The sequence below is a fragment of the Cyrtonyx montezumae genome, unplaced genomic scaffold, assembly GCF_038088225.1.
Source record: "Cyrtonyx montezumae isolate F1298 unplaced genomic scaffold, pur_monq_1.0 scaffold_8, whole genome shotgun sequence".
NCBI lineage: Eukaryota > Metazoa > Chordata > Aves > Galliformes > Odontophoridae > Cyrtonyx > Cyrtonyx montezumae.
Genome location: NW_027072089.1, coordinates 24,929,511 through 24,950,072, shown reverse-complemented (window position 1 = coordinate 24,950,072; position 20,562 = coordinate 24,929,511). Strand labels below are relative to the sequence as shown.

Below are 20,562 nucleotides of genomic sequence, written 5' to 3'. Positions count from 1 at the left end.
TGCTGCATAATGGAAGAATGAATTTCTCTAGTGCAGTAGTAGACTTTCTCAGTCAATCTTTCTATTTGTTTTCTCAATTAGTACTGGAAAGAAAGCATGCAATTAACAAAGTTCTTTGGAGGAGAGTTGTTTAATGAACTAATGCAGCAGAACCTGGTTCTTCCTAGGCTTCATAACAGGCACTAAAGAAATACATATACTACAGACATATTCCACTCTTCATTTTTTTTATTATGAGAGAAAGAGACTGGCAATGTTACACATTAAAACTATTTTCCCTGACTATATGATTTGACCCTCTCATGTGGTTAGGTAATGTCATAGCTTCTAGCTTCATTCTCATGTCCTCAGCTATGGGCAGATTTATGCAACTGAGAAATACAGCAGTTCTTAGGCTGATACTGTGTATGTACTTATCCTATTATTAAAATAGTTTTGTGCATGCCCTCGATACAAATTCAGAATAAGCTTCTAATCATTTCTTCACCCCTCCTAACAAAGCCCAGGTTTTAAACACGATTAGTATCATGTGGAAACACTTGTAGCTTAAGTATAAACTCCAAACAACAAATGTATGAGAAGCAAATATAACTGCACAACCTAAATCTCTTGGCCAGCCATGTGCCTCTGCCTCTTTGAACTGGAATTACTCTTGTACTTAATCAAAATGAGACTGCACGCTTTTGAGCTAATTTTCTATAATACATATATATAAGCAGAAGTGAATAATCAAGAGAGATGGAAACAATATGTAGAGGTGATAGTCTGCTAATCAGTTAAGGACCTTGCACTAATTCCTGCCCCCTTTAGAAAGTTTAAACAAAGTAATTTGGGGGGGAATCTCTATGTCAGGATTGCTAGAAATAGCAACCTCCTCCACTCTATCGAAGTTGGTTATGAAACATGAGCAAAGACAACCTATTATCTATTTCTGGAAGTAGCTGTTGTATCTCTGCCCCTATCACCACCAGTAGCATCAAGGATTTGGTTGATGGATCCTCACAATTGCAGACCTATTCTCCCACCGTTTTTAGTATGCTGACACAGAAGATACTGTTAATGAGCACTTCTCCATGACATGTAAGCAATTTGGATTGATGCTGTGCTTTCTGTTGAAGGACTTTTTGTCTAACTAGCTATCCTGCAGAACCATTTCAGTTCCAATATATTTGAATCCTTCAAAACTGTAGGTTGTGGACAAGATTTGTACTACAGTTCTAAGAATGCCTCAGTGCTAGAGCAGACATGAGCAGATAGTTCAACTCAGATTTCATTCCTCAATGGATAGAGGAATGAAATTCCTCTTCATATCCATTTCAATTTTGGTGTGCATGCCATGTGGGTAATCTTACAGTAACACCACAGTAGATATTCTCTTAGAAAGCTTACAGGTTTCTGTGTACTGAACGTGCCTGTTTATTTTTTTAAAGGATTGATGTTGTTTGGTGACTTCTTAACCTCACTTGGCTGCTTTGTATCTTTGAGCTCAGTACTATTTCAATGGATTTTAAATCAGAAGTCAAATGTTAGTTGTTTTATCTCACACTGTCATTGTCCAAAGCATCAGTATTTATTAGTACCAGAACAAGGATATGACCCACTAAATTGTGACTTCTGTTCTTGCCTTGAAAGAAATTTATGTATCTCAGCAAGAAATTAGAAAAACTTTTTTTTTAACTGACATTTCTAGTGATCTGTGCCTTGGATAAATGATCAAAGATCTTGGAATACTGTATCTTACTGTGCCATTAAATTCCTTGGTAACTATGAGCTACACTTAGTAATCCTGACTGCCTACCTCTTTTGGGACTTTAAAGAAGGCCTTATTATGTATTTGTGAGACATATAGCATGATATGTCCTCTGACTGCTCCTGCTAAACATAAAGAGTAAATAGCAACAACAATAATCCTATGATGTAATAGTCTATAAATATACACATGAATAAAACATATTTGGGAGGAAAACATTTTTTTGCCATAGAGAGTTCCATGCAGATCACATACAGAATATGTTGATTTATATGTATATATATATATATATATATATATACTTATTTTTCTCCTGTATCTCCTACCACTTGAAAAGCAGTTATTGCCATGGTGCCTGAAAAAAGTATTTCATTGAATCTAGTATCTGTGTATTGGAGACTTCAATGTGCATAATGTAATCTGGTTTGTAGAAGACTGGGATGTGTAATTGTGCAATACTGAATGTCATTTTGCTCTATGAAAGCTCTTTTAGCTTCAGTCTCCACTTTAGACTAAATTTGTCACTTTTGTCTTCAGTACCATCTGCATATTTACCTGTAACACCTCTGTAATGTAGAGAACCTAGGCCATGTCCAACAATAAAAAAGCCCAGTGAAAGCTTTTCATAGCTTTCTTTGAGCAGAGATTTTCTGCTATTATGTTTGACATGCTTAAATTATTCTACTCAGGGATTTTCTGATGATTACAAGAGTGAATATCCAACCTGGAGAGAGCTGCTGGGCACACTGTGCACCCTTGTAATCTACGTTATTCTGTGAGTGCAGAAATCACAAATTCACAGATATTTTACAGTCCCAAAGTTTAATAGTGCCCAAACAGTACGTTATGAGAAAGTGGTGACCTAGGATAGGTTCTTACCTCTAATTTAGCTTTAAGAAGCAACATAAAGCTGTTTTAACAAAAATATACTGACAAACTGGAAAATGTGGAGAGAGACTCCATGTGACTGAATGCTGGACTGGAAATAGAGGTTCTGATGACTTTTTCAGGGTTCTCTTCATAGCTCTAGGCTACTTCAGATGGGCTGTGGTTACATTTGCAGTGTTGTTCCATCCAGAAGACAGGGAAGTATATTCTGTGTCATCAGAATATGCACTGGATCTAAAGATTTCTCTGTGGGTCAAGGCAGTGAGAAGATGGTGGTAACCAGGAGTAGAAGTTGTAAATACTATGTGCTCTGTAAGGCATAAACACAAAGCTCCTGTGTACTCTGTTAATGTCCCACCCTCCTATTAAAAAGCTAATGGACTAATTTAGGTGCCTGCAAATATTCAGCAGTTATTTTGCCTCTGTTCATTTGTGACATGTGTATCCATATCTGTTCATTGGCTGACTTGGTTCTTTAGCTTCAGTCACTCTTTTCATTTCTTGTTGTATATCTGAGGTATAAGTACAGAAAGATGTAATTTCCCCTTCGTTATTATTAACACATTTTTTATTCAGAAACCACAGTAATTCCCCTTTCAGCTCAATGTCTTCTCTGTTGCCTCATTAGGCCCTTGGTCCACTTTACAACACCAGTGTTAATGTATGTCCTATCCTACCTTCTTAAAAATTCCCACTGTGCCAGAACAACAAATATTTCTTAGAAGCCATTTGAGTTCAGTGTGTTACACGAGTCACCTAAGGAGCAACACGCATGCTAAGTATGCTCACAATTTAAAGTGCAATTTGATGCATTAACACCCTGCTAAATGAAAAGTGAGTAAGAGCTGAAGCAAAACAAACAGATCATGTACCTAATTTGACAATTAAGGTTTCGTTTGGAGCAGGCAGGATTTTCACTAAGAAACCTTGCAGTAGGATATAGTCCCATTATAAAGGCCTGGGACAACTAGCTCTGCTGAGTTGCAGTGGGGAAGCTGTTTATGTTAACACTGGCAGGCAACGTACCAGGGAGCCATGCTGGATTCCAGCTGTATATGTGGAAAGTTTATAGGGATTGGTGCGAATCTGTGATAGCTGTTTGCACACAGAAGCTGTTGGATGCTTCATCCTCAGCTGACCTCTGAATCTGTGCTGTAATGCACACAGGTGGGACAAACACACGGCTAACAGGGCTCCTCAGGGGAGTCTTACAGACAACAGGCTTTCCAGAAACAGACAAAAGGAGCCCAGCAACCTCTGAGAAACGTGATGGCAGAGCAGCAGGCAGACCTGTACTGCTGCACACAGGTGAAGCACAGCACCTGCTCGAGAAGAAGAACCGAGGTGATGGAGCCACAGCTGCAGCCCTGCACTGTCCTGGGAAGGATTTGGACTGCTCGCTTTGGCAGTTTGGAGCCCCCTCACCCAGAGCTGGGGCAGGCAGCAGCACACCCGTCCCCTGGGGCGCCCTTCCCAGTAGCGACCAGGGGCTCCGTCCCCGTGCACCTGAGGAGGGATGTCCGCCACCGCCCCTCGCTCCTCACACCGGGGCCCGGGCGGGCGGGGCGAGGGACCGCGGCTCTCCCCGCCCCTGGCGCGCGGGACCGCGCTGCTTCCCTCGGCGGGGAAGGGCATGGTGTTGGCGGGAGCGTATAAAAAGCTGCCACGACGCGAAGCCGCCGTCCTGCCGGAGCTACTGAGGGGCCGCGTCATGATCAACCCCAACTATTACCCGTGGGGCTACGACGGCGACAACGGTGAGGGGGAGCGGGGCCCAGGCGGCTTTGGAGCCGGCACTAACAGCTGCACGCCGCTGACGGCCGCTGGCTTTTTCTATCTCCAGCTGAGTGCGTGTTGTCACGGTGGGGTCGATGGGTGTATCCTGTCACGTTTCTGGTCGCTGCTGGACTTTGGTTCAAATCCACCACTGGTTCCCTCTTGTTGTGTTGTCTGGCTCCTAGTAAGGAGAAGATGCGGTTTGCGGTATAAGTTTGGGTGAATAATGTGTAGTATGTAATATTGCTGCTAGTGAGATCTAAGTGCTTGTTACTTAGTGCTGCTCTTGACAGCTCATGACTAACTGCCTGCTGTTAGCAATCCACTTATTAATACTTCTTCCTGACATGGCTCAGCAATGCCAACCTTCCATTCATTGTGCAACAATGTAATTTATACCTAGCTGAAAGAGGTGTTCACGATGTTTCTTATTTTCCTTTTTCTAGGACCAGATCAGTGGCACAAAAATTACCCTATTGCCAAAGGACGCCATCAGTCCCCCATTGAGATCAATAACAAAGAAGTCCACTATGACCGCTCCCTGCTGCCGTGGTTTGCTAGTTACGATCCTGGTGCAGCTAAGACCATCCTCAATAATGGGAAAACCTGCAGAGTTGTGTTTGATGATTCTTTTGATAGATCAGGTTAGTTTTGTTTTCAGCTTGAGCTGTTGTTATATATTAGTGCATATTCCTCAAACTAGGAGGAAGAGTACTCTGAGTGCTCATGGCTGTCAGAAAGTCCTTGTGTAGTGCCTGCATGTGATGTGCAGAACCAGTGTCCCACAGATCTCACAGGAAAGGTATGAGACTACTTTTGAAGTCTGTGGGTAGAATCCTAGGGATTGGAGAGAGATGCAGAAAAGCTTGAAGGATAGATTTCTGCACATGCAAAGGCAACATGCTGTTGTGTTGTTCCTAGGGGCACAGAGTCCAGGCTTCACCTGTGAGGACTGAATTCCTTACAAGGCCTAGAAGAATGTCTGTAACTGTGTATATGGCTGAAGTCACAATTTTTGCAAACTATACTTGTGTGATTTCTGATAAATGTAGTAATGGAGCAGATGTTGCCACCTAATCACTTTAATTTTATCAGTTAAAACATCCTTTAGCATTCATGAGATTTTGTCTTAATTTGAAGGCTAAAATTCCAATGCTTCATCTTGAATGTCTAGAATGTTCTGATGTCCAAAATATTTAATCTTATCACTCACAATTAGTACAAAATAACGCATGTACTGCATATATAATGCGTACCTTTTAAGAGTTAGTAGGCTGTGTATTTAGAAGAGTTATTGTCTACTCTGTTCAACAGGTGCTAGAAGTATTTAGCTTGTTGGCATAACCACTGAAGTTTCACGATGATACTGTTGGCTATATTTCAAAGGAAAAAACATTATGTTAAAGAAGTATGAAATTGCATTAGTACTGAGATAAAAGGGAAAAATCAAATGCATAACTCTCTTTATTCTTTTATGAAGGTCAACAAAATTGTGTTATTTATAGCATATGAGATGGCAAGAAAAAATGTTCATTTTAGTAAAATATTAAAACTATATCTTCTACAATGCACAGACTTTAATTATATTATAAGCTTCATTTGCCATTACAATATAATTAGGTAGTGGTAATTAGTAGGAGAAATTCTGCTGCTAGGTTTGTTGGTCTTAAATATCTACATACATTAATTTAAGTTGGATTTTTAATGACTTGGGTTTAATAAAAGCTGAGTATCAAAACATATTATGTAAAGCAAACTAGTTAATACGTTATCGTCAGAAATGACTATGAAGTCCCTGATTAACTTTGTAGCAAAATGGGAATGTTTACTGTTATCTGTATAAAATATTATTCTTTGTGTCAGATAGCACTACACATTAGTAATGACACATAGCTTTGGCATATGTGAAGATCTCTTTGACCACTGCTTACTTTTTTTCTGCCATCTCCATTATGTGTTGAAAGAGCATCAGATATTTCAATGCTTGTGTCTCTTGCATTAACATCAGTTAGTGTACAGTTACTCAAGGTGTGCATAAAGAGGAGTGTGCAGGTACAGCAACACATACACTTGGGCTAGAAACAGCAGAAAGGTTTGGAATGTGCTGATTTTTTTTTTTTCAGATAAAATACTCAGTAACTACTGTGTTCTGATCTCAGAAATAAAAACTGACTCATAGGAAAAAAGTAGGTGTATTTTTCAATTCTTTGAAGGCAAGAAACATTCAGTGTTATGTCCTTTTTGTTATAGTATTATATGCAGTCTGTGGGTGGTGTTCCTTTTCTAATACAGTGCTAATTGCAGGACAAATTCCACTGTGCATAATCATACTGACTTGAGCAAGGTTTATGTTTCTTTTGATATGCATAGTGACTTACTTTCTCTGTAAAGAAACCACCTGCTGCACAGTATAAGACTAAATAATTATAACAGAGTATTTCATTTCCTTGGAACAAAACCATTCTATTTATCTATTTATATATCATTCTATCTGAATTATTTCTGAGTTAGCCAGAAAACAAAGGGCTTCTTTTATTTCTATAACTTTCTCAGTTGGAGCAGTCATAGTTGTCTGAATTTAATCTAGATTTTCATTAGTGGTGGATGAAGTAGACCTATACCTTCCCTCATTGTTAAATAAATTGCAACTGATCTCTCAGGCTTTCTCTCCAAATTATTGGAGAGAACTTCCTAAAAAATGTGCAATCCAATGTAATGAATGATTTGTTTCTGAGGGCCTTATTGCTTTATTTTTGGACCTACTCCTGGGGTTTATAAATTTTGGTTTACTTCAAGAATATGCTTTATAATTGAAGACGTTTCTGCCAGATATTTGCTTTAGGAGTCATGTTTCTGCTGCTTGTCTATGGAAGTTAATGGAGCACTGTGGACTCAGTTGTTTGTCTTACCATAACTATGTCAAAGAGGGTGATTGTGCCACCTTTTGATAGCTGCAAAGCTCCGCACCAGAACTCAGGGTTACTTTGGCAGCCTACCTATTTAGCAAGTACACTCTACTGCCACGTTTCTTGGCTGGAATGGAAGTCAGGTATTCATTTAGATCCAACAGTAATTCTGTTTTGTTTTGAAATTGGACTGCAGTATTCTTTCTACTGGCAGTCTTTTTGCTTTTAGAATTCCAAAAAATATTTACAGCAGAGGAGCATCATGAAACCATCTAACTGGAAGGACCATTATCATGATGTTGCATGAGTTCTGTAGCTTCTAACTTCCTTAATACTAATGACTGCAGCTTTCTTTGACATTCCTATGGACAGTGGGTTAGGTCAAATGTTCAATCATTAAATAAGCAGTAAAGATCTATAAGACTTTTTCTGGAACACAGACCCAGCAGCTGAATAAAGACAGGCTAAGGCTATGTAAAATGGTGCTGTTATCTCCTTAATATATTCTCTAGAAGTTGTCTGGCCAAAGTGGGTTCCTGCTTATCCTTTTAATGAGTTTCTGATGGATGACATTTAAGGGCTTGGGCACACTTTATAAGGCTGCTTTGATGCCTTTTGCAGAATCTCTTGCTTTCTTATCAAAGGAAGACTGTTACTGTAAATAGTGAGAGCCTGTTGCTTTTTTTTCTCCTTAAGCATGACTAGTGCTTGTGGACACCATTTCCAGGAGTACCACCTTGTGGGAAATCTCATTTATCTTTGTTAAAAATAAGTTTTTGACTATCAATTTATAATGAAAAAAAACCATTTGTTTTTTGACTTGTTCTATGAGGACAAAACCCAGTAACTAACTGGCAAGTGTATCCATGCATGCTGTAGATTTGACTGATTCTTGGTTACTGAACTGACACTAGAAGAAGTCAGTAGGTGTTACAGAAATAGCACGGCTTAATTCCAATGCTTGTGCACCCCAGTAGCTATGCTGCATGCCACTGGATGGTATACTGCATACCGCTTAAGGCTGCAAAGATAAATTCTTCCCTTGGTGCTTAGCACATTTATCATTTGTAGTGTCTTCATGAAGCTATTGAGTGTTAATGAGCAGTGCAGAGCTTGGGTTCAGGGGATTTAGGAATTGAGTTTCTGTTGACTTTGGACTTCCATGTTACTGCTGAAGCTATAAACAGCTGAGAGCCTTCTGAGGCTATGGCTCACCAAGAGATGGGGTGGGAGCTCCCTGAGAGCAGGCCCTGGTTGGAAGCACAGAGCTGAGGTGGGTGCATTGTGCCGCAGGTGGAGGCCTTTGGCATGCTGACATAACCCTGCAGGGACTTTTCTTGTTTTCTGCCTGTCCTCATAAGAGCACGAAATTCAAAGAAAAGCAAGAGTAGTTCTGCATTCAGTAGGAGTTGTGTAAGTATGTTCTGAAAGCTTTTAGCAAACACACTTTATTTCTGCAATAAACCAGTGTGTTTTAAGTACTCTTTTGAGCAGAGGTTTGTTGGTTTTTTTATAATAACTGAAATGTCTCACTGGCATTAAAAAGCTGTAGTTTTTACGCTGTCCTGATATACACAAATGGATGTATTCTGTTAAATAGCAAAATAGCAAAGGCAGTCTGTCTTCAAGTGCCTTACTAATTTCATTTCACTGTGGAATCCACTTTATGGATTTGGCAGCATGTGAGGATGGTGAACCTTGTAAGAGCAGTTAGTTCTTCTCATGTTTACTGGCTTTGTGAGTCTGTCTGGTGTTCTCCATATTTATCTACTCCTATAGTAAGCATTCACAGCCACAAGGGAAGGTGTTTCTGAAGGCAGAATTTTGACAGCGGTACTTTAATGAGGACAGTTGGCAGCTGAAACCAGGACCTCTTAACAACCAGGCCCCTACCACTGCCCAACAGGTGGAGGCATTAGAGTTTTCTGAAAAATCCCAGGAGAATGAAGATACTTTTAGAAAATTATGTTTCAAGCCATGTGTTTAGCCAAAATGAAGATTCCTTTTGTTAGCTTGGAGCTTTACAGACATCACTTTGGATTTTTTTGTTCTAGACATTAGAAAACTTCATTCTTGCAATTGCTTTATTTTACACATCTTAAAGCATAGAAGATTTTAATTTACTGTGATAATTTCTACTTTAATTGTCATTTCATATGTTTCTTTTTTTATACTGTGCATGTATTAAGGTTGGAAAAGGTTCTTTATACTGCACACTCCTTAAGGTTGGAAAGACCTACAAGATCATCTGGTTCAGCCATCAATGCATCCCTATCATGCCCACTATCCACATCTCTCTGTCACATCTACATGTATCTTGAGCACCTCCAGGAGTGGTGACTCCACCACCTCCCTGGGCAGCCTGTTCCAGTGCATTACTACTCTTTCTGAGAATAAATTTTTCCTAATATCCAACGTGAACCTCTCTTGGCACAACTAGAAGCCGTTACTTCTTGTCCTATTGTTGTTGCCTGGGAGAAGAAGCCAACCACAACTTTCTTTCAGGTTGTTTGTATAGAGCAATAAGTTCCCCCTGAGCCTCCTCTTCTCCAAACTCCGTGTAAGACTTGTGCTCCAGATCCTTCACAGCTTTGTTGCCCTTCTCTGGACATGCTCCAAAGCCTCAAGGTCTTTCCTGTGGTAAGAGGCAGAAAACTAAACACAGTACTTGAGGTGCGACCTCTCCAGGGCTGAGTACAGGGGGACAATCACCTCCCTGCTCCTTCTGGCTGCACGATTTCTCTTTCAAGCCAGAATGCTATTGGTCTTCTTGGCTAATTCACTTGAAATGAAACAAAAAGAACCCAACTTTCGTTTTTTTTTTTGTGGAAAAGTGTTGGTTTGTAGGTATCACCATATTTACATTATTCTGTCTGTTCAAAATGTCCTAAGTAAAAGCTAGTCTATTTATAGAGGAGTGAAGCAGGAATGTTTTGGCATGAGGTAATGCAGAGCTTCGCACAATACCCGGTCAAAAATGTCTGCTGATGGCCCATCTGTGTGAATAATTACACATTTTGGTCTTAAACTGGATTATTTGGTCTTACAGATCTATTTTAATGGAGAATTGATGGCCTTATTAGCTACTAGTGTTACTGTATCTATATCAGCATTAGTCATGGTACTGCATGACTGTGGAACAAGTAAAAGGCATTTGTGGAGAGTAACAGCTTGCTCTTAATATCAAATAACAAGTATTCTTTATATTCTTACTCCTTTATTTCTTGAGGTGGCCATAGATTTTATTCCTTATCTTTCAAGACTTAAGGATATTTTTCTTTAACCTATAAAAGCCTCTTCCTGAGAAGTGTTGAATGGAATGCTTATTATCTCCAAATAATATCAATGAAAATTGAATATTAATTAATATTTTATGAATGTTGAGAAGTTCTTCCCCATTTAGTTTGAGTTATTTTCAAACACAGTGCTTCCACTGCTGTGTAAATTTTAAGCTTATTTAGAATATAGACTATTGCTTGTCACAGGCTGAAATTTTCTTTAGGACAATAGATTGCATTCTCAGTGATTGCTTTCTGGCTTATTTGTTGTTACCTTAGCCAGAAGTAGCCATTATAACAGAAACAGCATCAATGTTTTCTTAGTTTTTTGAAGAGATAAGTCATTGTCTGCAGTACCAGACACAGTCTGTGAAGTTTCATAGGTATTTTTGTGTATTTTGGTATAGGTAAATATTAGATGGAATTTAGAAGATTAAGACACCTAAACTTAGGTGATTTATGTGGGCTTTTAAATGTAGGTGAGCTGTGTATCTAAACTCACATCTTATTCACTGGAGGTGAAGTCGCACTGAATCAATGGAGTCTAGAGAGCAATTCAGGTCACCATCTGCTGAGTGTCTGCTTCAAGCAAGCAGAATTAGTTTAGAGACTCAATTGGTCTGATTAGAAGCTTAATTCAGTTACCTCATGCCATTTCTGATGGCACAGTGTCTATCACTTTACTTCAAGTGCTGCTTTAGGAATGTACAGTTATCCTACAGATCTTGTATCATTTCTGCCAGCCCTGTGCAGACGTCTTCAGCATATATCAGCCACTCATGTTTATGCAGCAGATTTAAAACAATGATGTCAGTTGACTATTATGGAAGCCAAGGCACTTGCTGCCTGTCTGTGCTTATGGCTGAAAACGGTTGCCTGCAGTGCTCTTGCAAATTTCCAAAATGTATGTAGTACTCTGAGAATGTAGGACCTCCAGACAGTAACTGTATGTAAATATTTTTAAAATTCTATCAGTATTTCTTAAAAATAAGTTGAAATATATCTGAATCTAATACTGATGCAGGCTGTCAATTGCAGTGTTGAGAGGTGGGCCACTTCAGGGAGTCTACCGACTGCGTCAGCTTCACTTTCATTGGGGTTCATCTGATGACCATGGCTCTGAGCATGTTGTGAATGGAGTGAGATATGCAGGAGAGGTTAGTGTCACCACTTCTTACTTTAAAAAAGAATATAAAGTAATATTTGTCATTATCATTTGGGGCAGGGGGCAAGAATTATCTGCTTTTCAAACAAGTCTCACTTTATTTATCTGAAACATTCTCTTCATCCAAGGATTCTTACAATTGTGAGTTAAGCTAAAGTAATTCTTACAATATGAGAAAAAGAAAAATGCTGTGTGAAACAAAATTTGCCATGTTTTCAAGCCACTGTGGCTTGAAACTTAGGACATCAAGATTTAATTACTTAGAAGCAATTCAAATTTAGTTTAATACCACTCTGAAGGAGTAGTGTCACAGTGAAAGCAAAGAATTGTGGCCACTTTGATTGTCTGCCTAGAGGATGGTAAGAAAAGATAAGAACTGTACATTAATAATATACAGACCATATCTTCTTAAGAATTCTTTGCTAAAATTACTGTAATTAGTGGAGAAGTTGAAATGAATCGCGTACAGGGAGGTCATTTCTGATACATGTGTATATTCTGGGGGCCTACTTAAGCATCCTTTCTCTTTAGCTACAAGATGAGCCTTCTGTTACTCCTTGCTGTTTATATGCTGAGATGTTTGTAGATTATTTTTAAGAAAAATAGTATTCTAAATGGTAATGTGATTGGTGTAATTCATATTTCAATTGCTGTATAATTTTTTTGAAGACCTAGCTCTGTTTCTTTGTTGCCCCAAAATATCTCATATACATGAAAAACTCTAAATGCACTTTTTAATGGCTTATAACTCTGTAATGTATCTCTTTTTATATCTCTGTTTTCAGCTACATTTATTACACTGGAATCCAAAATACAGTAATTACCTTGATGCTGTGAGAAGAACAGATGGTATAGCTGTTCTGGCCATTTTTTTGCAAGTAAGTAGAAGTTCTTGTTCCTCCTTTGTTCTGCTACTGTAGAGGTTTCTATTCTTGCAGGGTTAAAAAAACAAAACCTTCTGAATATATATTCTAGAGTTCATATCACACCGAAGGGCTTGACTTTCAGTCAAGCGTGCTTTTCAAGTTACAGAGTATGAGTCATGTTATTTCAAATGGTATCTAGTACTTGTCCCAGCAGCTATAGTGTCACTATGTGGCTGGTGGAAACTGTAAATCCAGGTGTATTTTCCCCTGCTTTGGGGACACAGTGTCAGTAGTGGCCCTTGGACCAATAGCAGTCAGCTGTTTATTGTGCTAGTCATAGGCTGATTACAAGGACAGATATTGCTTCTAGTCTATTTGTGAACTTTCTTCCATGGAAAACTAACTCATAGATTACACATGTAGCTCTTCCTTTAAAAAAAAAATCCTTTTAGAGGAATGCAGTCTTAGCTTGAAATACAGGCCTTTGCCATGTCTTGTTTAACTAATGTACACCAGAGATAAAATAGATCATGATCTTTCTGAGATCAGCAATTGCCAACAGTAGGTATGGTGTTGTCTCAATCTGAAACTAGAATGAAACTTTTCCAAACTCTGTACTTGAGTTTGAGTTGTTCTTTGCCTTTGTTGGCCTGAAAAACAATGACAAAGGGAATTACTGCATTGCAAAATTATCTGCAGTGCTGAACTTCTATACTGACGTCATTTCCTCATTTGTATCACAATACTCTTTGGGGTACAGACAGAAGATGCAGAAGGTACGAACAGAAGATGTATCTTACTTATGTGGTAGGAGTTATAAGTTAGGTCAGTACATTTATAATTTAATAGTTGGTTTATGTTTGGATGCACATGTAAAGAATATCAGAAAAAAGAAAAATTATCAGCAGAACTCCTTGGATAGCTCTCTGTTTCTTCCTTGCAGGTAGGGAAAACACCCAAACCAGAGATGAAAAGAATTCTTGAAGAAATAAACGCTATCAAAACAAAGGTAACAATGTTGGGCTTTTTAAATAAGAAGATTGCTGGGTATTCCCAGGATAAAAAAAAGCATCAAGAAGCATGACTTCATAATTTTCAAATTATACTTTGCAATGTTGTCAGAGTATATTTGTGAATAAAATCAAGGGTAACTTTTCTTAACAAGAAATTTTTTTTTTTTTCTGTTCACGTAAGAACCTTTATTGGCTTTAATGAGCCTTACAATTCTTTGTGGAAGCACAAATCATTTCACCAAGACATAAACTAGACACACAGTCTTAATCCTGATGTAGACAAGAAGGAAAGGCACCTTTGGAAAATAGTTCACTCTGCCTTGAGATAGTCTGCTTAATGATTCTCTAGAAGTGCCATGACTGTATGTCTGTGTCTCAGAAAACTTCATGTGATAAGAATCTCACTATTAATATACATTTGCTAGGCTGTCTTCTTTGTTATCAACACAAATATTGAAATGTAAACTACATGTTTTACTCCACTGTACAGTGACCTAACCCAGTTCATTGCATAGGCAGAATTGTCATGAAAAAGCAGGCCAGAAAGGAGAGCATTTCTGCACAGAAAGAAGTGAAACACTTTAGTACTGAATGCTGCTTTACATGAGTTAGATCAAGATTAAAAAGTAGTACCTTGGAGTTGTGCCATTGTCCATCTGTGGGATTTATTCAGTCCATTTGCCTTTGCCCTGTATCATTATTTGAGATGTGTGGACAAGACACAAAGGGTCAATGTTTAGTGATGGAACTTGGTAGGAAAAGTTTATGGCTGGACTTGATGTCAATGTTCTCTTGCCTAGGCAGTTCTATGATTCTGATTGTGTTGTTCAGATATGTGCTTGTTTCAGACCATGTACGTGTTTTTAATGCAAAAGAGTCATGCTGGTTTTTTAAATGCTGGGCTTCAATCTTGTCTAGAGCTGTTGAAAAATTGTCTATGTTTTTTGTGTGTTTTTTGTTTTTTTTTTAAGGGTAAAGAAGCTCCTTTTCCAAACTTTGATCCTTCAATCCTTTTCCCTAAATCCCATGACTACTGGACATACCATGGTTCTTTCACTACTCCACCTTGTGAAGAGTGCATCACTTGGATTGTTCTTCGAGAGCCTATCATAGTCAGCTCAGACCAGGTAAACTTCAAGTAAATAATATTTAGTTACCTGCTGTAAGCTGATCTGGTTCTTTTGATAAGGAAAATGCTGACTGGATGCTGTGAGAAGTTCCATGATCATAATAAAAACAATTAAGAGCTGAATGCCTTTGAAACTATGTAGGTCACTCTGAAAATAATGCCTATTTATTTCCATGGAAACTACAACAGAGACAAAGAATGCAATAACAGTATTAGACAGGGCAAATCTTAGCTACAAAACGCTATTTTTCAACATAGGCACCGCCATTAACAATGGATTTTCACCAGTGATGAACAAGAGCATTCACAGGATAACAGAACACAGAATTGTAGGGGTTAAAGGGACCCTCCAGAGAACATGGAGTCCAACCCCCTGCCACAGCAGCTCCCTAGCCCAGGTTGCACAGGTAGGCGTCCAGGCGGGTCTGGAACGTCTCCAGAGAAGGAGACTCCACCACCTCTCTGTGCAGCTGTGCCAGTGCTTCATCACCCTCACTGTGAAGAAGTTTTCATGCACATTTGTGTGGAATTTCCTATGCCTGAGTTTGTGGCCATTTCCCTTCGTCCCATCACCACACACTGCTGAGAAGAGTCCAGCCTCATCCCTTTGCCTCCCGCTCCTTAGATACTTATAGATGTGGATCAGATCCCCTGAGTCTTCTTTTTTTCAAGGCTGAACAGACCCAGGTCTCTCAACCTTTCCTCATAAGGGAGATGTTTCATGCCCTTTATCATCTTTGTAGCCCTCTGCTGGACTCTTTCAAGAGATCCCTGTCTTTTTTGTACCAGAGAGCCCAGAACTGGACATAATACTCCAGGTGAGGCCTCACCAGGGCAGAGTAGAGGGGGAGGATCACATCCCTTGTCCTGCTGCCCTGCACCAGTGGAGGTGACTCACTGTTGTCACTGCTGAAAAACACCACCCACCATCTCACCATGCTCACACAAACAGCTTGGTTTCCTTAAACTTCAGCACAAGTTGATGAAGGTCAGTCAGTGAGTGTCAGTTTTTCCAAATGGAGGAATTTGGTGACATGCCTTTGCTTCATACTCACTTCCATGTCGGATGCCATTTTGTCAGACTGCCCCACTGCTACCATTTGTCACTTACCAACAAAATTTAATGGAATACTCACAGAAGATTCAACCTCTACTGCCAAACCACCAACATGAGCCAAGATAACAAAATAGGCAACGTTACTTTCTGAGCAGCCTTCATATGTTGGGACCTCATGGAATCTGTAAAAATCTTTTAAGGACTGCAGTCTATAGCCTATTATATGCAGTCAGACTATTAAAACCTTTTCTTTATCTGTATCTGTATGACTTCTGCATTAACTAATAGGAGCACAGATTATGACTTTCTCTATTGAGAACAAATGATTGTTTCAATGTCCCCACTAGAAAGGTAGCTTAAATTAGCAGATATCAGAGAGCTTTATAAATCAGGAAGGTCATAACACATTGGAGATGTTGAGAGGTAATAACAGTTTGAGGCAGGATTGATAGCAAGCAGTAATTACTGTAGAATGTAAATATCATAGCAAGTTATTGCTGCTAAAGAAGAGAGACTGTCCTCTTTTTGTTTCTCTATCTGTGTCCTCTTGGCATTAACTCTTGTTAATAGTAAAGGATGGGGCTGCATGTTGTTTACACCTTTTATTTTACAGAGCTTTAAACCCCGCATTTCCCAAGAGCCGATATAGGAAAGCTCTAACCATAAGCCTGTGTTCTGTGACCATTTAAACTGGAACATAGAAGCATTTAGCTAAAGATTGCTGTTGGGTTTACACCAGCAATTTTGACTGTGCAGGGTTTTTGCAATAAATTATATTCTCTGAGTATGTTCGTGGCAAAGCTCATTCCCCTCATTCTCTTTTATGTACATTTGAACGCCCTTTTTTGTCACCCAGCGATTCTGTAAATTTTTTAAATCTGAGATTATTCCTCTATTTAGCAGACTGTAATGATGTGATAGAAAAATTTTTAAGACTTCAGCACATTGAGAAGTTGAACGTTAATCAAGTGACAGACACGTTATGCAGATATTATATGTGGACACATAACTTTTCATCTTAGATACTCAGGTGAGAAGACATTTCTTTGTGTTGACTGATGGGCAAGTATTGCAAAAATCTGTTTTTTTTTCTATTTATTTATCTGGCTTTTTATCTTTCAAATAATAGAACTCAGGTATGATGTGAACCTTAGCTGGCAAGAGGTGAAACAAGGTAATGTATTCAAAAAACTTGCAGCATAATTTTCACAGCTTATTGATTTGATCCTTCTCCTATTTTTTTTGCCCATCCCAAAACTTAAAATACATGGGATATTTAGAAGCTGGTACTTGTGTGAAAAACACACACATGCTCTGACTAGTTACTACCAAATCTGCTTGGAGGTTTATATTGTAGATGTCCAACTGCAGGTTTTGTTGGGGAAGATGTAGTCATTACTGAGCATCTCTAATTTAAAATGAGTTGTGCGAGGAATGGCTAACCGTGTCATTGATCCAGCTTCATGACAAGACTTTTTGATCACTGATCCATTTGGATTGTTGTCTGTTTTTCAGCTTATCTGAAGTTAGAAAGTCTTGGGAAAAGAAAAAAAAAAAAAAAAGAGCATTTAAGATAAAAAGGAAGTTTCTACATAGAGATGGGACATTGGCTTTTTCCTGAGATAACTCTTTACAGGCAGAATTATCAGTGTGTGTGAGGTGCTGTATACAAGTACAGCAGACACTTCTTACTTCAGAGTGTCTGCAGTCTATATGATGTATTCATAAAAAAAGGATCATGTTACCAGTTTTTTCTAATCCTGGAAAGTGTGCTGCCAGGTGGTAGAGGCATATTAGCCACAAGGATTAGTGCAATCGCTGAGGGTCAGTACTCTGCAGAAAAAATCAGTTCACTAGAAATCTCTGTGAGAGATGTAGTGTGGGTGGCCTGGCAACCCAGGTTAACTTTCATTAAAGGGTAGGAATTTAACTGTGGAGTCCTCTGTTCAGTTGCAGACTCATTTTTTCACTCTTACATAGCTGGTTCAAGGCCAGGTTGGGTGAAGCCCTGGGCAACTTGGCCTAGTGGATGGTGACCCTGCCCATGGCAGAAGGCTGGAACTAGCTTGGATATATGTATTATTATTATTTTTACTCAGTAGGTACACTTTTTTTTTCCCAAAACATCTTCCAAAACATAATAAAAAACAGTATTCTCTAACAGTACTTCTTCAAAACTGATTGAGCTATTTTCATATCCTACTGTTTCCCTACAAATTACTTTTCATCTGAAATAGGAAATTCAGTTTCAGATGAATAATCATCTGTTGCATATTAAGTATAAATGTGACCCTGTCATTGCTCGTGCTTTTTCTAAGCTGCATAATGAAGGGCAACACTGAGATCCGTGACCTGGCTCAGTCCATAAGCTGGAATGTATAGTCGTGGTGAATGTAGACTTCATAGCCCAGACAGAAGTTCTGCTTCCATTAGAGTTGAACTCTGAGCTATAGAAGGTAGGTACATCTACGTACTGAATCTGGCTGTGTGGAAATTTAATGTGTGCCATGCGTGGGGATGCATTTTCAGGTAAGCAGAAGGAAAAAATATATGCATCCTCTTCACAGTAAGACAGGGACAGGGAAATGTCAAGTGTGTGAATCACATCTGGTATACTTTCTGTCTAATGTCATACATGGCAGTGGCAACAAATGAGTATAATGTATCTGTGAGTGGGTGTATGTTTTTGAAAATCAGAGAGCAGTAGAGGATGAGAATTACACGGTTTTGAAGAATATGGGTAGAATTTTTATGGCATCTCTCAAAAAGAACACAGCTTGATTTTATTGTTTTTTATTTTTTCTTAAAAAGAAAGAAAGAAAATCCGGAAAGTTTGGCTGCAGACCCTGTTTACAGGCCATCTGAAATCTTTACCAGCTCATTATCCAGGTTTAATTAGTAGTATATGTATCAGCAACAGGATATATCCTATGCTACAGTCCCACCACAGAAGTGATCAATTAGTCTGTCATTTAGTTTTAACACCCTTTAACACCTTTCAATTCTAGTTGCTGGTAAACAGTCAGACATTAAAGTGGGGTTAAAATAGAAGTTATTAGGACATAGGCTAATAGTAAAGTTTGTTAGGCTCTTATAGTCCCGTATGCTGAGGACTTCCTACTATTTCTTTCGCTGTTCACCTTTCTGTAGGCAATACATATGTGATGGTACTTAATTTCTCACAGTGCTGTCCACTCATGACCCATTATTTGTCTCTTGATTATTTCTAAGCATATTAGTGCTAGGAAAACAAGGTGAATGCAGTTATTGTGGTGACAAGGTGAAGAACATCCTCAGGATTTGAAGGAGGCTTTATCCCTTGCTTCTGGATCTGGACCATTCTTTAACTATTGTGCTTGTGGATTAGATCCCAAGGGATTTCCATGCCAACTCTTTGATTTTGCTCTCCTGCAGATGGCGAAGCTCCGCAGCTTATCAAAGAATGCTGAAAATGAGCCTGAACTCCCCCTGGTCGATAATTGGCGCCCAACTCAGCCTCGGTATTTCCGGATGGTGAGCGCATCGTTCCTTTAGGACCTGCCTCAGGTTTGATGCCGCTCAGCGAGGCGATCTCTAGAACTAGGAGATGGTTTTGCTTTGCGTCCTCTGCTGCATTTAAACAGGACTCCAGCTGTAGGTTTGGAGGCTGAAACTTTGAGATGGGAAATGGGAATTTCACTTTCAGAGGATAAAATTTACATTTGAAAATGCTATTATTAGAATGGAAATAAAAAAAAATCTGTTTGGCTCTTTGTAACTGCTTTAGCATAAGCTTTTGTTATTAGTATGAGGAAAGAAAGAAGACGTTACTAATGAATATGAAAGCATTTCCTATCACCCATGTCTCCTTGTGCTTGCCTTATTTCAAACTAAAGAGACTGCAGTTAAAGAAGTAATTGTTTTCAAAATAAAACCCTATTTTTCAGTAATTGTTTTCAGATTAAGCATGTTCTTCTCTGTGCTGTACCAGTAATGCACATTAAGAAATAAGAGCATTCTTGATATTTGATATTCATATAAAATATGTAAGGATAGCAATATGCTTCATTACCATTTATATCAAAGTCAGCTTTTAACTTCATAAAACAAAGGTCAGGCGTAACTGAGGTCTATTCTGAAAACTGTATTCACTAAATTATACTTATGTCTCATGTCAAACTATGGAATTGAGGAAGAGCTATTTCTATTTGTATCACAACTGGTTTTCCATATTAAAAAAGAGTAATTTGTATTTCAGTGTTATAGCAATCAAAGGGACGTGGATTTTGAGAACTTCATCTTAGTATCCTAAATATATATTTCTTCTCCATGTATACTAATAGCTTTTCTCTGTGAAAAGATTAAGGTAGCAGAAGTTCTTATTTTTTTAGTGCTTTTATTGAGGCAAATTTTACATTCATGTGCAAATATAATTGATTCTGCTGTTAATGAGATTTGTCCATTAATATCTGAATTCATAGTTTAACTCTTCTGATCAAAAGGCAGTAGACCTAGGAGCTCTTTCTCTTTTGTTTTGATATCAAGAACAATGGAGTAGGATTGTACACCCATGGTTGAAGTAATGGCATCTCTGCATTTAAAAATCCATGTTAATAAATATATGTACTTAAGAATTTTTGTTTTGCATGTTTCTTTTTTCCATTTTTTGGAAGCATGAAAAAATAATAACAAAAGTTTAAAGGATTTTTTATGTCCTCTGTAATACATCCTCGTGAAAATTTTCAGATGTTTACT

General features: G+C 38.6%; 1 protein-coding gene across 1 annotated transcript; it reads left to right on the top strand.

The window, feature by feature from the left end:
- Window positions 1–4,235: 4,235 nt before the first annotated feature.
- Window positions 4,236–20,148, top strand: LOC136058578 (carbonic anhydrase 3-like). Its single transcript, XM_065752131.1, has 7 exons — window positions 4,236–4,395; window positions 4,861–5,058; window positions 11,637–11,755; window positions 12,549–12,641; window positions 13,573–13,638; window positions 14,614–14,769; window positions 19,243–20,148. The coding sequence occupies exons 1-7, from the start codon at window positions 4,272–4,274 to the stop codon at window positions 19,360–19,362; spliced, it is 876 nt and encodes a 291-aa protein (XP_065608203.1). The 5' UTR covers window positions 4,236–4,271; the 3' UTR covers window positions 19,363–20,148.
- The last annotated feature ends 414 nt before the right edge of the window (window positions 20,149–20,562 follow it).

What these genes read in the sequence shown, in the direction of transcription:
- LOC136058578 (XM_065752131.1), top strand. Translation starts at nt 4,272, where the DNA reads ATGGTGTTGGCGGGAGCGTATAAAAAGCTGCCACGACGCGAAGCCGCC. An exon ending in TGATTCTTTTGATAGATCAG is followed by an intron (nt 5,059 to 11,636) that starts GTTAGTTTTGTT and finishes TGTCAATTGCAG; the next exon opens with TGTTGAGAGGTGGGCCACTT. An exon ending in TTCTGGCCATTTTTTTGCAA is followed by an intron (nt 12,642 to 13,572) that starts GTAAGTAGAAGT and finishes TCTTCCTTGCAG; the next exon opens with GTAGGGAAAACACCCAAACC.